Below are 16,309 nucleotides of genomic sequence, written 5' to 3' on the forward strand. Positions count from 1 at the left end.
AAAGTGTTCGAAAAGAGATTATGTGGTGTACCAAATTTTACAACGAGGTGTCCTCAAAGTGATAATTTAGTGTACCAAACCATTGATACAAGTGTTCTAAATGTGTTATGCGTTCCTTAAGGGCACCCTGATCACTTTAAGATCACTGATAGGTGAAACGAGATCACTTATAAGCGATATTTTCAAAAGAGTGAACACTCAGAGATCGTAAAAGCACAAATGGGATCACTTTGTAGAACATATACAGATCACATGTATGTGCCACCAATGTGTAGAATAGTGATCTTAAGGTGAACGATTTATTTGCAGTGTAGATCGAAAGCTTTTCGGAAGTCCAAAAATACCCCCACAACATATTCACTTGTATAGGCTGTCGACTATTTTTTTGTAAACTCGGTTAACCGCATGTTACTCTCCCTTGTTCTTTACAAAACCGAATCGATTTCTTGACAGAAGTTTGTATTTGTAACAGAAATTGGAGAGGCGCGAGTAATAACAATTGTCAAAAATTTTAGCGAATACAGACAAAACAGTGATAGGACTGTAATTCCCAGGTTCATTTATATCGCCCTGTTTATAGATTGGAGTAATTACACCTTTCTTAAGAATGCCCGGATATGTTCCGGATTTAAAGCTTAGATTAATTAAGTATACAAGTGGTTTATTTAAATGTTCGCTAACAAGTTTTATAAAATTTGGGGAAATTCCATCTTCGCCAATAGCTGCGTTTGATTTTAGAGTCCTTAAAATGTTATTTATTTCATTTGGGTCCACATCGAGAAGGACTAGCGAGTTAGGAGTGTTCTCTATTTTGGAATACATCTCTGAGTTCGAGATTGGGATGTTCGGGGTAAGTGAACAGAAAAAATCGTTTAGCTCGTTTCCCAAACCCTTCTAAACGGTTAATGTAACACCCCTGAAGAAAATCTCTTACGCCAAGTAAGCAGACGAATTAAGACTGATAAGCCTTATGGGCAAATCAGGACATAACCGTATTTGAAAGCGATGTCACTGTGTCCATTTTGAAGCAATGAGGTTACTTCGACGATCCTCAACACGACTTTGTGAAGCGCAGATTCTGCTTTACAAATGAACCAGTTGCATTTGAACAAGTAGTAAAAGCTATGGATAAAGGGAGCCGCTTTTGATATAATTTACCTGGATCCTATGGTTCTTGCGGGTACCCCGACCCCACTAAAAATCAAGTCGGAGTTTCATTCGGGGTTGAGTGTTGTTGGGTCGTATTTCGCCAATTTTTTATTTACACATTTAGTAACTATACTTTTCGTATTATGTCATTGCCCTTATAAAAATAGAGACTATAAATATTTATTTTTATAAATCACGTGATATTGGTTTTACGACGTGGTTTGTCTTCCTATTTGTTCACAGCGAAGTACTGAGGCATTCGGCTTCCAATTTACGAAGTTTCATTTCTTATATTTATTATTTCAAAAGCTTTAAATAACAAGTAATTGATTAGAGTAACAAAATTATATTTCATAACGCCTAAAATATCCGTTATTTTAGAAAATTTTTAAACACCTATAGAAGGCAAAGTTGATTCCAATATTTTGTATTTATACTGTAAAAACTATGTCAGTTAACTATGGAAAAACTTAAAGTCTATGCAATCATTTAAAAATATCGCATCTATCCCAACATTCCAATGCGAAGATGGCTAGCTCGAAATTGCAAAAAGCCAGAGTAGAATTAGACCAACAAAATGTGCTTATTCTTTAGATACAGACAGTTGGTCCAACTAAAGACTAGTAACAATAACAATTGGAATTAATTAATTAATTAACCAAGGATAACATTTCGGAAAGAAACCGTTCAAAATCACCCTTTTCTGACAGTGGTTCAAGAAGTTTTAAGTAGGAACCCCTGGATATGTATTACGGAAATTCAAAACCAATTCCACCAAAGTCGAGTTTATCGCTTAATTGATGACGTGGTTGGCCGTACAATTTAGAAGAAAATGAAAGGTGGCTGGCTTTTATAGTAGCGTTGAACACATTAGCACAGCGTTACGCTATACGCCACACGAGGGGAAGTTGATTCTTTCTGGGGGGCCACTGTTATTTGACGCTTTAGGATAGAAGCTAAGCTAGATACTTAATACTTTCAGTGTTATTGTTTCGATTTTGATATTTGGACGTCAACCAGCCAAGATTCATATCTAATTTTCGTAATCCATTTCATTAATGGAGTCGCAAAATGTACAATGTAAGCAAGTTTAAAACCGACATACTCGAGAGAATATGAACAGAGACTTGAAATCAGACGGCTTTTGGGGTTAAAAGAAGAAGAATTTGAAAGATTCAGGGTCAAATACGGCTCGTGTTTTGCGAGTTGGGCAAATTGATGACGCAATTGTTTTTTTTTTCATTGACTTAACATCATTGTAACGAAGAGAGTTATAGCCCATAGGCCATAGGATAGTTAAACATAAAGATATCTAGAGTATCATCGATCATTCAAGACTCTAGTTATAAGTTTGATTTCAAGGATTCTCTTCGAAAGACCTTTGATATCCCCGGGAAACGGTTTTTACATTTAAAACACCATTCTACGAGATTGTACAATACTGGTTCCATGTTGGAAATAAGAATTTTTATTAAAAATGAAATAATATCAGCTATCGCGATGTTTCAATCAGTGGACGTTAATGTTGGAAAAAGCAAATTAACGTAAAATAATTGTACGCAAAAATAGCACGGTTAAACGTGCAATTTGTTTTCTCTACACAAGAAAGTCTGATTGATTTCATTGATTGATATTTGTATCCACGGGAACACTATGTAAATATAGAAGCTTCTGATAAATGAAGAATCACCACTCTTTAAGATCCTCGGCTCAACCATGATGAAGTGCCATACTCTGAGGCCGTGGACAAACTTAGAGAGTTAGTCTCTGCGAAATGTGCATAAAGTTTTAATTCTAGTTTATGTAGAGATGAAAGGGCAGTGTATCTACAAGTTAAGAGTATCAGTGAAAACTCAAAAGCCCAATCCTACCGGAGAAGATTGAAGTAGCTGCTGACACTGTCAATGACATGGACACTCTTGGGTTTGCTGGATTTAGCATAGTAACAACTCTACATAAATAAATAACTCTAATAAATCATAATAAATCAACGACTAATTCTCAGTATTTAGATATTTATTTAATTATCAAGATTTTAGGCTTTTCCAAAACCAAGGTGGTTTTTCTGGTTATTAATAATAATGAGCTAGTTTAATAATCAAGTCATCCTTTTATTGCCTTAAATTCAGGAGGCCGAGTTAAATTGCGTCCAAATAAGTCTATAAGTTGAAAATTGTTCTTCGTAAAATACTTTACAGTGACAGGCATATATAAAAGAGTAGAGCCTTTAGTAATCGTTACTTTGCGTACGGTTACTTAATTACCTAAGTGCAGACAAAAGTCATTGCTAATTGTGTCTAAAATGTTTTTGCTCAATATTTTCAAAAAAGCTGAAACTATGAATGCGCCTGTTATATTTCACAAGAAGTTCTTTAAAGCCTGAAAAACTATATTCATAATAATAATGAGTCTATACATTTGTGTTGGAAAATTAAATAAATAAACTATTTACAAAAAAAAGGGTTTTGTTTTTATTTAGTAGTTTTTCTACTTAAAGTACGCAAATTATTAAAATCGTTCATGTTTTTAATGTTAAATTTTTTTAAGTAAAATAACTTAAGTGTTTAAAAAGTTTTATCATTTTAATTAATAATTTAAAGGGGTTAGTGGTTGAAGTCCCTATTTGATATCTATGATCACGTCACAAAATTTGGAAACAGAGCCCAGTATTTCTTTGTAGGGCAACTATATACTTCTGATGTCACTAAAAGTACCTTTGAAAAATTCGTGATTGTCAAAAAAGGGTCCCACCAAATACTGAACTATTAGTGCTTTTACCAGTTTAGGATTTATGACGTCGCAAAGTTTGTAAACATACAATTATAGTCTCGTATAGGAAGAATGTGTTCGGTTTTTTATTAAATTTTGAGCTATGTAATAATTTAAAATAACATTATTATTGTATCGGCTACGTCTGCAGTGTATGGAAATCCGCTTTTCAATTAATTTCCTGTAACATGGTCGAAATTGAGCGATTTGTTTCTTAGGATAAATTTAAATTTCGCGCCATAAATAATTATTATAGATGGCAGCACGTCACCAGCAAAACTAAAACCCTCTCTCTCTCGTAGCATGGACGATAAGGGATCAATATAAACTTGGCAACGGTACAAGTAAAAGTAAAACTAAAAACCCGTTTATTTTTCAGACTCGAAGGCAACATTAAACTACAACAACGGATTGCGAGTGAAGTTCGGTCGTCATCCTTATCGTTTCGAATTCGATGCGAAAAACAACTTTGCCTAAATAAGCCTGAAAAGTGCATACATTTCGAGGGACGTGATTTCTCTTCGACTGTTCGGCGACGTGTAATTTTAAGGTAAATACTTTTAATTTTTATTGTAAAAGTGGTTTTAATTAGGAAATTTTTGCGCGTTTAATAGTTATACATTTTGAAGGATAGAATCGAATATCAAATATTGGTTTTCAAACAACGTCAAATACGAAATTCAATATTTAAAACGCAGAAAAGTTAGATGGAATATTTCCGAATGAAAAAAAATTTCTAAATAAATACCAAATAGTATTTCGAAATTAAATTCGAATACCAAGCAATTGTACGTATTTTGTTTTAGAGTTTTAGTTTTAGTTTTACTTTAATGTTCTATAAAATACCTAACAGCTGACTTGTACACGCACTGGCTATATAGGCTCTCTTATCTTTGCTATTGTAGTTAAACACCGTGCGTTGCTATAGTGAAGGTGATTTTTTACTTTTGAGATCCAAAGATATAGCCTTACCAAGTTAAGCTAGCTGGCTGGTTTTATAAAGGGCATTTTTTAAAATAAAAACATTCATTTTGCAGTTTAAATGATAGGGATTCGTAATCCTCGGACTCCAATTTCAGTGCAGTACCTGATTATCGCTGTGCTATAAATATATTTATTGAACAATAAGAATAAGGTTTAAAATGTATTTACTTTTTTATAAATAGATAAATATTTCCAAAGTTTTGCGTCACCAAATTACGTTATTTAAAAATTTTATGGGTTGGCGATCGGTTCACCTTCTATGTTTAGTAATTAAACTTATATTAAGTAAAGAAAATTAATTTTATATTTAGTAAAGAAAATTAATTTTATATTTATTAAAGAAAATTAATTTTATATTTAGTAAAGAAAATTAATTTTATATTTAGTAATGAAAATTTATTTTATATTTATTAAAGAATTAATTTAATATAGAAAATTAATAAAAATATATTTAGTAAAGAAAATTAATAAAAATATATTTAGTAAAGAAATTTAATTTAATTTATATTAAAAAAATAATAAAAAATATGGGCTATTTTTAACAATAGGTACTTTTGTTTATTTTTGGTTTGTTTATTTTTTTTGGTTTATTATTTGCCAATGATTACAATAATGCAAAAAGTTTTAACCGCCATTTATTATTTAGAAAGATATGATAAATATAAAATTGTTACTTGTCAGCAATTTTCACCTCGGGAAATACGACATATTTCAAGATTTTTGTACGTGTTGGATGAGGTACGACTGGTGACGAATTAGATTTAACGACAAGATAATACTAAACTTTTAAAACGTGTGCAAACCGAAAATGTGTTTTTTTACTGTGAATTCAATTCGCTAGATACTAGGTACGATTTCACTGGATACGATGTCCGTAGGTGGGGTTACCCAGGAGGAGGGAAAACTAATTCGTGTGGGATCGATTTATCTCTTAGTCGCTCTCCCTTTAATTCGCACCACAAGAGACTATACCAGGTACTGTCCTCTAGGTCGCGTTATAGATGGCACAGCTTGATTAGCAAGAATGGGGCTGGGGTGGCGCCGCGCGCCCCCAGCGCTCGAGCGAAGTGAGTGCGCAACGCCGTGAGGTGCCAATACTTCGTTTACGAGTCCAGTTTTACTTATAGTTTGGAGCTTGCTTATCGGTTGTAGTTTTGCTTTAGACAGATAAATTATGTTTTACTTTTGCTTTCGGTTACTTTACCTAGTACAAATTTCACTGGGGTTGTGTTGTTGTGCGTTCTTCTGGTTATCTTTTACTCAATTTTTCTTATATTAAATTTAGCTATATCTTGCCGTGAAATATATTTCGTCATTAGTCCTACCTCATCCAACACGTACAAAATTCTCGAAATATGTCGTATTTTCCCACTTTTCTTTTACGAACCTTGGTATTTTCCGTTGTAAAAATTGCTGGCAAGTAAAAAATTTACATTGATCATATCTTTTTAAATAATAAATTGCGGTTAAAACTTTTTGCATTACTGTAAACCTTGAAAAATAACAAAACAAAAAACAAACAACACACACAAAAAACAAAAGTACCTAACATTTGTTAAAAAATCCAAAAATATGTATTAAGTAAAGAAAATTAATTTATTTTAATTTAATTTATATTTAATATAAAAAATTGATAAAACATATATATTTAGTAAAGAAAATTAATAAAAAATATATATTTAGTAAAGAAAATTAATAAAAAATATATATTTAGTAAAGAAAATTAATAAAAAATATATTAGTAAAGAAAATTAATAAAAATATATTAGTAAAGAAAATTAATAAAAAATATATATTTAGTAAAGAAAATTAATAAAAAATATATTAGTAAAGAAAATTAATAAAAAATATATTAGTAAAGAAAATTAATAAAAAATATATATTTAGTAAAGAAAATTAATAAAAAATATATGTGACAAATAGTTTATTTATCCGTTTTACAATATTTAGCAAAAAAAGAAAATGACATTAAAATAGATTATCTATATAGATCGCCAACGAAGCTCCCGGAGGAAACGTGCTCAAAATGGAAGCAGCGTTACCCCGTTGCACGGCTATCGCAATACGTTGGACGAGGTATTCCACGGAGCGTGGTTCGGATGTGGCATCTCGAATTTTACGCCCTATGGCGTGGATGAGAGCCAAGGCGTCGCGACCGAAGGAGCCCAGCGTTTCGATAGCCACGGCCTTGAATTGGTAGCGGTGTTCGAGGCCCGAATATTTGGCTATTTTCCTCTTCTCAGCCTGGGTGGCGGCCCAGAGAGGGGCTGTAGAGGAATTGGCCAAATAAGAAGGCGCTAGCGGGTCTGTACAGGTGAAGTCCCACACCAACGATTTGCCACCCGACCATGGAACCTTAGTCATCCCGTCCGGGCGTTTACCGTCATCGCGAGAGAGGCCGCGCGGCTCGAGATCGGAGGGAACTCCGGCCGATACGAGGGCGCGTTTCAGGATGTCGTTCACGGCACCATGACGCGACAAGCGACCCGCACTGCGTTTACAGCTTAAACCGTGGGTGCCGAAGGAATCAACATGACTCCCGCAAATACACGCATGAGGCACGCAGATTTCGGCTCCCAACCGAAGGCCGACCGCGATTCTAAAAGAATCATCATCTAAATGAGTGCCCAAAGATGGCGACGGAAGAGTGTTCAACCAAGCACCCGATTCCTTTGAGGAGGCTGAAAGCAAGCGGGCCTTATCGCGTTGATGGCACCGCTTATCCGGAGAAGGCGGGGTTGAAGCTGAAGTGAGTTCCCACTCAGCGAGGGCATCGAGAGCCAACCCATTGGGCAAAGTCTTAATGTGGCTTGGGAGAATGTCATTAACCAAATCTATCACACTGTGACAAGATGACAGGTAAGCCGGCAAGGCAAGTTCGAAGAATTCTCGCGAACAACCCTTCCTACGGTATTAGAGAGAGCCCAAGCCACTGTTGTTCGCGCCCCTTTCGGAATACGACGAATAATACACCGGGATGATTTAAGATGAGCGAGAAGGGTAATAAAATCATCACAACTGCCAGCCGGGGCAGGGTCCTCTTGCGCCGAAGATGGCTTGACACATGTTCTTGAAAATGCATAGTGTTTGTTTAAACTAATAAACGACACTCCACATTGAGAGCAAGGAACTTTATCAGTTTGCGAAGACATAATAGTGGGGGCAAGCACAGAAATTAAAAAGTTTAGTTAAGACCACAAACGTCGCGGGTCCCATGGCACTGCAGAATTTCGTTAAGAAAGAAAAACATGGTTGTTGAGTTCGAAAGCAAGAAACTATATTACCTTCGCGTGTTCGTATGCATAGCACATGAGAAAAATAAATGCGAAATTGGGAGGCCAAGGCCTGAGTTAAAAACACGTGGCGTGGAAACAGATTTTAAAGCGAAAAACCGAAAATACTAAATCTAGTACGACAAAATATGTTACTAATGAGAACTAGGTGCTTCGGCCAACGAAAATTAATAAAAAATCGCGACGAAAAAGAAAATAAAACCGAAAATTTACCATGCTTCTGGAGCTCGTTATGCGCGCGTTCTTTATTGCCGTAATGTTATCCTTCAATCAAAAATATATATTTAGTAAAGAAAATTAATAAAAAATATATATTTAGTAAAGAAAATTAATTTACTTTAATTTAATTTATATTTAATATAGAATATAAATAAAAAATATATATTTAGTTAAGAAAATTAATTAAATTTATATTTAGTAAAGAAAATTAATTAAATTTATATTTAGTAAAGAAAATTAATTAAATTTATATTTAGTAAAGAAAATTAATTAAATTTATATTTAGTAAAGAAAATTAATTAAATTTATGTTTAGTAAAGAAAATTAATTAAATTTATATTTAGTAAATAAAATTAATTAAATTTATATTTAGTAAATAAAATTAATTAAATTTATATTTAAAGAAAATTAAATTAATTTTAATTAAGTAAAGATAATTTATTTAAATTTATAATTTATTGAAATTTATATTTTTTTTATAAATAAACCCATATATTTCCTTGTTTTGAAAAAAAATTATGTATTATCTTTATTTTTGATTCTGTCACATTTTAAATCAACTACAGCTCTTCTGCTCCCTGATTAATGGTTCCTGCCTGTCTATATGTAAGCTGCAGGCGGGATAAGCAGAAAACGTTTTTCGATGCCCCGTGTTTCGGCATGGATTAAATAAAATTAAATAAATTTTGTATTTAGTAAAGAAAATTAAATAAATTTTATATTTAGTAAAGAAAATTAAATAAATTTTGTATTTAGTAAAGAAAATTAAATAAATTTTATATTTAGTAAAGAAAATTAAATAAATTTTGTATTTAGTAAAGAAAATTAAATAAATTTTGTATTAAGTAAAGAAAATTTATTAAATTTATATTAAGTAAATAAAATTTATTAAATTTATATTAAGTAAAGAAAGTTTATTAAATTTATGTTAAGTAAAAAAATTTATTAAATTTATATTAGTTAAAGAATATTATTTAAATATATATTTAATTAATAATAAAATTAATTAAATTTATAAGAAAATTAATTTGATTAAAAGAAAATTAAAATTTATATTTATGTAATAAGAAAATTAAAATTTATATTTATATAATAAGAAAATTAATTAAATTTATATTTATATAATAAGAAAATTAATTAAATTTATATTTATATAATAAGAAAAATTTAAATTTATATTTATGTAATAAGAAAATTAATTAAATTTATATTTATATATTAAGAAAATTAATTAAATTTATATTTATATATTAAGAAAATTAAATAAATTTATATTTATATAATGAGAAATTTAAATAAATTTATTTATTTAATAATCAAATTATTTAAATTTATATTTATATTTACTTAATAAGAAAATTAAATTTATATTTATTTAATAAGAAAATTAAATTTATATTTATTTAATAAGCAAATTAAATTTATATTTATTTAATAAGCAAATTAAATTTATATTTATTTAATAAGAAAATTAAATTTATATTTATTTAATAAGAAAATTAAATTTATATTTATTTAATAAGAAAATTAAATTTATATTTATTTAATAAGAAAATTAAATTTATATTTATTTAATAAGAAAATTAAATTTATATTTATTTAATAAGAAAATTAAATTTATATTTATTTAATAAGAAAATTAAATTTATATTTATTTAATAAGAAAATTAAGTTTATATTTATTTAATAAGAAAATTAAATTTATATTTATTTAATAAGAAAATTATATTTATATTTATTTAAGAAAAAAATTAAATTTATATTTATTTAATAAGAAAATGAAATTTATATTTATTTAATAAGAAAATTAAATTTATATTTATTTAATAAGAAAATTAAATTTATATTATAAGAAAATTAATTAAATTTATATTTAGCACTCACGGGCTCAGTTGTAAAAAGAGCGCTGGTCTGGTTCCGTGAACGAAACTGCTGGTTTCACACTCGACGGAAAATATGCCGGAAAGACGATAATAAACGCCGAGCTGAAAATTGATTCCCATTCGATTAAGCGAGTGCTTGTTTCCGCGGGCGTTCCATCTATTCTCGAGCCCCCCGGCTGAAGTGAAGAAAAGGTCTAAGTACGCTGGACTCGAGAATCGGTACACTTTTAAAGCGGTGGCCGTTGTAACTCTCGGCTCGTTCGGTCAAGAAGGTTTAGATTTAGTACGAAATATTTATATTTACTTAATAAGAAAATTAAATTTATATTTATTTAATAAGAAAATTAAATTTATATTTATTTAATAAGCAAATTAAATTTATATTTATTTAATAAGCAAATTAAATTTATATTTATTTAATAAGAAAATTAAATTTATATTTATTTAATAAGAAAATTAAATTTATATTTATTTAATAAGAAAATTAAATTTATATTTATTTAATAAGAAAATTAAATTTATATTTATTTAATTAGAAAATTAAATTTATATTTATTTAATAAGAAAATTAAATTTATATTTATTTAATAAGAAAATTAAATTTATATTTATTTAATAAGAAAATTAAATTTATATTTATTTAATAAGAAAATTAAGTTTATATTTATTTAATAAGAAAATTAAATTTATATTTATTTAATAAGAAAATTATATTTATATTTATTTAAGAAAAAAATTAAATTTATATTTATTTAATAAGAAAATTAAATTTATATTTATTTAATAAGAAAATTAAATTTATATTATAAAAAAATTAATTAAATTTATATTTAGCACTCACGGGCTCAGTTGTAAAAAGAGCGCTGGTCGTCTTTCCCTCATGGTTCCGTGAACGAAACTGCTGGTTTCACACTCGACGGAAAATATGCCGGAAAGACGATAATAAACGCCGAGCTGAAAATTGATTCCCATTCGATTAAGCGAGTGCTTGTTTCCGCGGGCGTTCCATCTATTCTCGAGCCCCCCGGCTGAAGTGAAGAAAAGGTCTAAGTACGCTGGACTCGAGAATCGGTACACTTTTAAAGCGGTGGCCGTTGTAACTCTCGGCTCGTTCGGTCAAGAAGGTTTAGATTTAGTACGAAATATTTTAAATCAAACACCAAATCCCGTTATATTTAAATAATAAACACAATATAAGACAATTTTAACTATTAATATACGCGTCCACTTAAGCTTTATTTATGATGGTTTATCTGTGTCGGTGGTTCTGTGGTAGAACACTCGCCTGCCTAGCAGGAGAGCCCGGTTTCGAAACCCACCCGACGCGTTCGCAAATTGATAGTGAGACATGTACCATGAACATTTGGTGAAGCCCTGTCATTTGGATGTTAAGACGTTCACCGTAACCCTTAGCGCTGTATCCGTTCCAAAAGGGAATAACTAGTAGCAAACACAGAGTAGAAATACAAATGCCATAACACATAAACTACACTCATTAACCGTAATACATACAAACTCCCCAACATACCATACGTCATCACACAATACAAACTAACAAATTGCTACTGTACCTAATGGAAGAAAGGATATATCTGGAAAACTCCTTTTCCACAACTTAAAAACTGCGAATGTGGTTTTTAACCTGGTCCCGATAATGCGAACGTGTTTCAGTAGACAGACCGACACACACACAGACAGACTCGGTGATTGTAAAACCCCTCCTAAGAAACAAAGGTGAAAACAACGATATTCGATTTGTGATAAAAAATATGTATCAAGTAAAATGAAAAAATGTTTTAGTGAAAAATTAGAATAAAATGGTATGACAGTGCACTGAACCGGCTTTTACAAATGATTTTATCATATATTCTATTGTTATGATCGATAACTTTGTTAATATCGGCCGATCTATCCACTGTACCCATATCGGTGCATACCTAATAAAGAGTAAAAAGCTCTACATTGTTAACGGGAGATAGATTTAAATATTGTTTGTAATGGAAAGGGTTATCAGTTAACTTTCGACTATTTACAATCGCCAAATATTTCATTGAAGTCAAGGTTTTGTTATTTATACTAGGTATAATTATTTTAAATTCAAAATAGGTATAATATTTCAATACGTTTGGTAGTATAATTCCGAATTTATAATGAAATTGAAAATTTGGTAAATATTAATGAAATTAATATTAATGTAGATGGCGACTTACGTGTCACACTATATTTTGTCTTTTGGAAACGTTTACGTATAATGTAAAAAGTAATAAAATTACCGATGTTATATTTTTGTTGCTAGTGAAACTAGGATGGACGTGCACCTGGAAAGTCAAGCTATTACTTTTTTCTCTGATGAAATAAGGATCAACAAAAGAGAGAACGACAATTGTCCGATGCCGAAAAGTTCGATATCCCAGATCCTGAATGAAGCTACGATTGAAATTAAAGAATACTTAAGAAAACGATATTCGCCTGGCCCACTTGCAAATTTTCTAGCCACACATCCTGATGTGTTTCTTGTTAACGACGATGGTCCAGATTCAACAGTGGACGTTCTTTCAAGGCTGATATGCGATTGTTACGTGAAATACTTTATTCGGAAAACTCAGGTAAAGTCATTCTTATACTCAAAGCACTTCTTGTTTGTATTTAGGGAGATAAAAACATAGCAGATGATATTTAATTCCCGCACTTTATAAGCCCCATTTTGCTTTATTTGAGGGTTTGCAATAAATTCCCATTTGCGACCGAAAGCTGTCGCTAACATTGAGTTGGGAATATTAAACTAGAGATCCAATCAAATCTGCTCCCCGCGAAACAAGTTTTTGAAAATTACGAATGTGCCGTCTCCTCTAAAATAACGAGAAAACGTTATCATATGACCCGTAGCGCCATATATTATTTTTGAAAAATAAATCTTTTTGCCGGAAAACGCGTTTATCTGAACGAACCATTGAGAGATAGACGGCGCCACGGGTAAAATGATAAAGTTTTCTCGTCATTTGGCAGCAGACGGCAGTATTCTTATTTATTAAAAACTTGTTTCGCGAAATACTGAAATCCGACGTTTTGATTGGGCCTCTAGATTAATATTCCCAACTCAATGGTCGCTACGCCCTCTTTAGGTGTCCGTCGAAAACTCGATTTATTAGCAGACGTTATGGGAGTTTGGAAGCCGCTAGCGTAAGGATCTACGCGTAATAGGGGGCCCAGATTTGTCAAATTTTTATATAATTTGACAATAGAGTCATAAATGTTTAAAACCATAATTACCACGGTAATGAGATAAATCGGGAAAAAAAATTATACAATGACGGATACTTCGTGGTTTAAAATTGTTCTATTTAAAATAAAATAAAATCGAGCGAGTTTTCGAGCCGTGTCTCATTCTCAATAGAAGATGCTAGATCATAGTGAATACCTTGAAAGAGCATGGCGCCACCTAGACTCGTTTAGTTCGCGAATTTGCTACCATAAGCCTTGGTTAGTTTAGTCAGCGAGTCAATCATTTTCGAATAAGTCGATTTCGAAATCAGTGGGTGAACATTTTCCACCGTATCTATATAGAATCAATTCCCCTACGACATAACGTCGTTTGTTCAGAGCTGCCACCGATTGTCCACTTTTAAATTCCTTGCCTTTTTTTCTGACCACCTAGCATCATTTTCCCCACTTATATTAGTAACAATGACCAAATTCTATGATTAATTAATTAAGAAGAAGCAACGATAAAACTGGGAAACAGAACTACTTGTACCAGATTACAAGAATAATTATCTTCTGCTTGGTTAGTAGTTTACTTATAGAATGGAGATTTTTATAAAAAATATTAATACAAACTACCAGAACCCTGAAGAAAACTTAATTCCCTGACTTTTATGACTTTTTTTAACAGTTCTTAAAATTCCCAGACTTTTTTTTTACTTTTTACTAGTTCTTAAAATTCCCTGACTTTTCGACATAACTTTCAAATTTTCGCCGATACTGTAATAGACTAAAAACACTATTTGTTTGTAGTGTACTTTGCTTTACTAAAAAGTGAAATAGACTTTAATTCGTAATGGTTTTGTGGCATATCTATGACACTGTTATTTTGTCAATTTCAGGAAACCGAGAGTGAAAAATCTGCAATTCTTCACTTTTCAAATAAATTGAGACAACTGCCGCCCGTGTGTCAGGGTAGAAACAAATTAGATGCCATTCCCAAAGGATATTTTACCAATCTCCTGAACGATTATCCCAAAGACATTAGAAATTTTGTGGAAACGAAGTACGCTAGTCGTACCCCTTTGGAATGCGTTGAAACATTCCTCGAAGACCACAAGCAAATATTTCCCCATTCTAATTCTGGAAAAAGTGTATACGTTGAATCTCCGGATGAAGTATTGAAATATATCGCCCGATTACGATCGGGGCAGCCGGAATCATCCAATGAAGATGGACAGTCGGAATCGTCCGATGAAGATGGACAGTCGGAATCGTCCGATGAAGATGGACAGTCGGAATCGTCCGATGAGGATACGTTGTCAATCGAAGAACGGGAAGCAGTGTTGTTCTTTACCAGCAAAATGAAAGAATTAACGGAAGAGTGTACACCAATCAGAAGCTTTCAGGAATGGTACACGGAATGCATCGACGTACGCAACTGCGTTCTTCAACAATACGACGGTTCCTTCAACAAATTTCTAGATAAGCACCAGAGGGTATTTTGTGTAAGGAATGATGATGACGTCCGATACAAAACTGTTTCCGAAGACAAATTGCAGAACTATCTGAATCAATTTAGAGTGGTCTCTCCTACCGACTACTGCGTCGGAAGAAATGGTTACATAACCGAACAAGAGAAATCCTCAGTCGATGCTTTTTGGTGGCTAATTAATGGATTGGATGCTACCTATTGGATCTTGTGGGATTTCTACGACGCCTGTTGTGACGTATGTACGGCAGTGGAAGATTATCCGACCGTAGAATCATTTCTTGATGATCATGAGCTAGTTTTCGAGAAATCTGTGAATGGAAATTCTTATAGACTCGCTTCCACCGAAGAGATTGGAAAGTATCTCTTCGATTAATTTTAGTCATTGAGTTGGGAATAGTATAACCCGAGTATAATATGTGATTCGCGGAACCAATTAATAACTGATGGTCATTTTAGCCTCTGCTAGTGGTACCAGGTAAGGGTTTTTAATTTTACAGAACTAGTAGAAGGCGCCCCCGCGAGCAGATTTAAAGGTTGGCCGCTAGGTAGCGATATATCGACGTTTTAATTTCCCAATTAACAAAAAAAACTTCTTATATTTTTATTATTATTATATTTTCAAAAAGGAAAAGTGTACAGTGAATTTTGGTACTTTTTCCTGCAAACAGTTTTGTGAATTGCGAAATATTAGTTACAGAAGCGACAATTAGCTTAAATTAATTTAAACCAGTATGTGTCATACCAAACTGCATAATATATCACAAACGTAATTTTATATAAATAACCATAGGTCACTGATAAAATGAATAAAACCTTGTAAAAAACGGCGAAAATCAGTGGAGCAACACGCAAGAAATAACTGAATATTTATTAATTATTATTAATGTATAAACAGTTTTTGTCATAAAAAAGACGAAACGTCAAAATTGTTAGATAACATCATTAGAGGTTGGATTCACCTAATTGGGTTTTGAAGTTTTCGAGGATGTTAATCAAATATAATCACATATGTGACTACTGTAAGTTTAATTTAGTTAGATTTCCGACCACTTTAACTGGTTTTCAATGGTGTGCAAATATTATTTTTTGTCAGTCGGAAGGAAATTACTGATTATACCTATATAGTAAAATTGAAAATGTAACAACTAAGGATATTTCTAATTAGCTAAATAAAGAAATTGATACTCTACTAAAAATGGAAATGACTAATTTCCTGATCAAGAAATTGGTAATTAATTAAAAAATTTGCTAAAATAAGTATTTTGGTATTTTTTGAGTTATAATATTATAAAATTGATAATTTACTTATTAAGGAA

General features: G+C 31.4%; 2 protein-coding genes across 4 annotated transcripts in view; one reads left to right on the top strand and one right to left on the bottom strand.

Annotated features, from left to right (window-relative positions):
- LOC149925189 (uncharacterized) overlaps positions 1–16,309 on the bottom strand; it is a 284,774-nt gene that overhangs the window by 167,230 nt on the left and 101,235 nt on the right. The window lies entirely within an intron of this gene.
- On the top strand, positions 4,312–16,153 carry LOC149925195 (uncharacterized). The gene is made up of 3 exons (XM_090160212.1): positions 4,312–4,468; positions 12,594–12,903; positions 14,401–16,153. The coding sequence occupies exons 2-3, from the start codon at positions 12,604–12,606 to the stop codon at positions 15,364–15,366; spliced, it is 1,266 nt and encodes a 421-aa protein (XP_090016338.1). The 5' UTR covers positions 4,312–4,468; positions 12,594–12,603; the 3' UTR covers positions 15,367–16,153.

The sequence above is a fragment of the Leiobunum rupestre genome, chromosome 10, assembly GCF_980474605.1.
Source record: "Leiobunum rupestre chromosome 10, qqLeiRupe1.1.hap1, whole genome shotgun sequence".
Classification (NCBI taxonomy): Eukaryota; Metazoa; Arthropoda; class Arachnida; order Opiliones; family Sclerosomatidae; genus Leiobunum; species Leiobunum rupestre.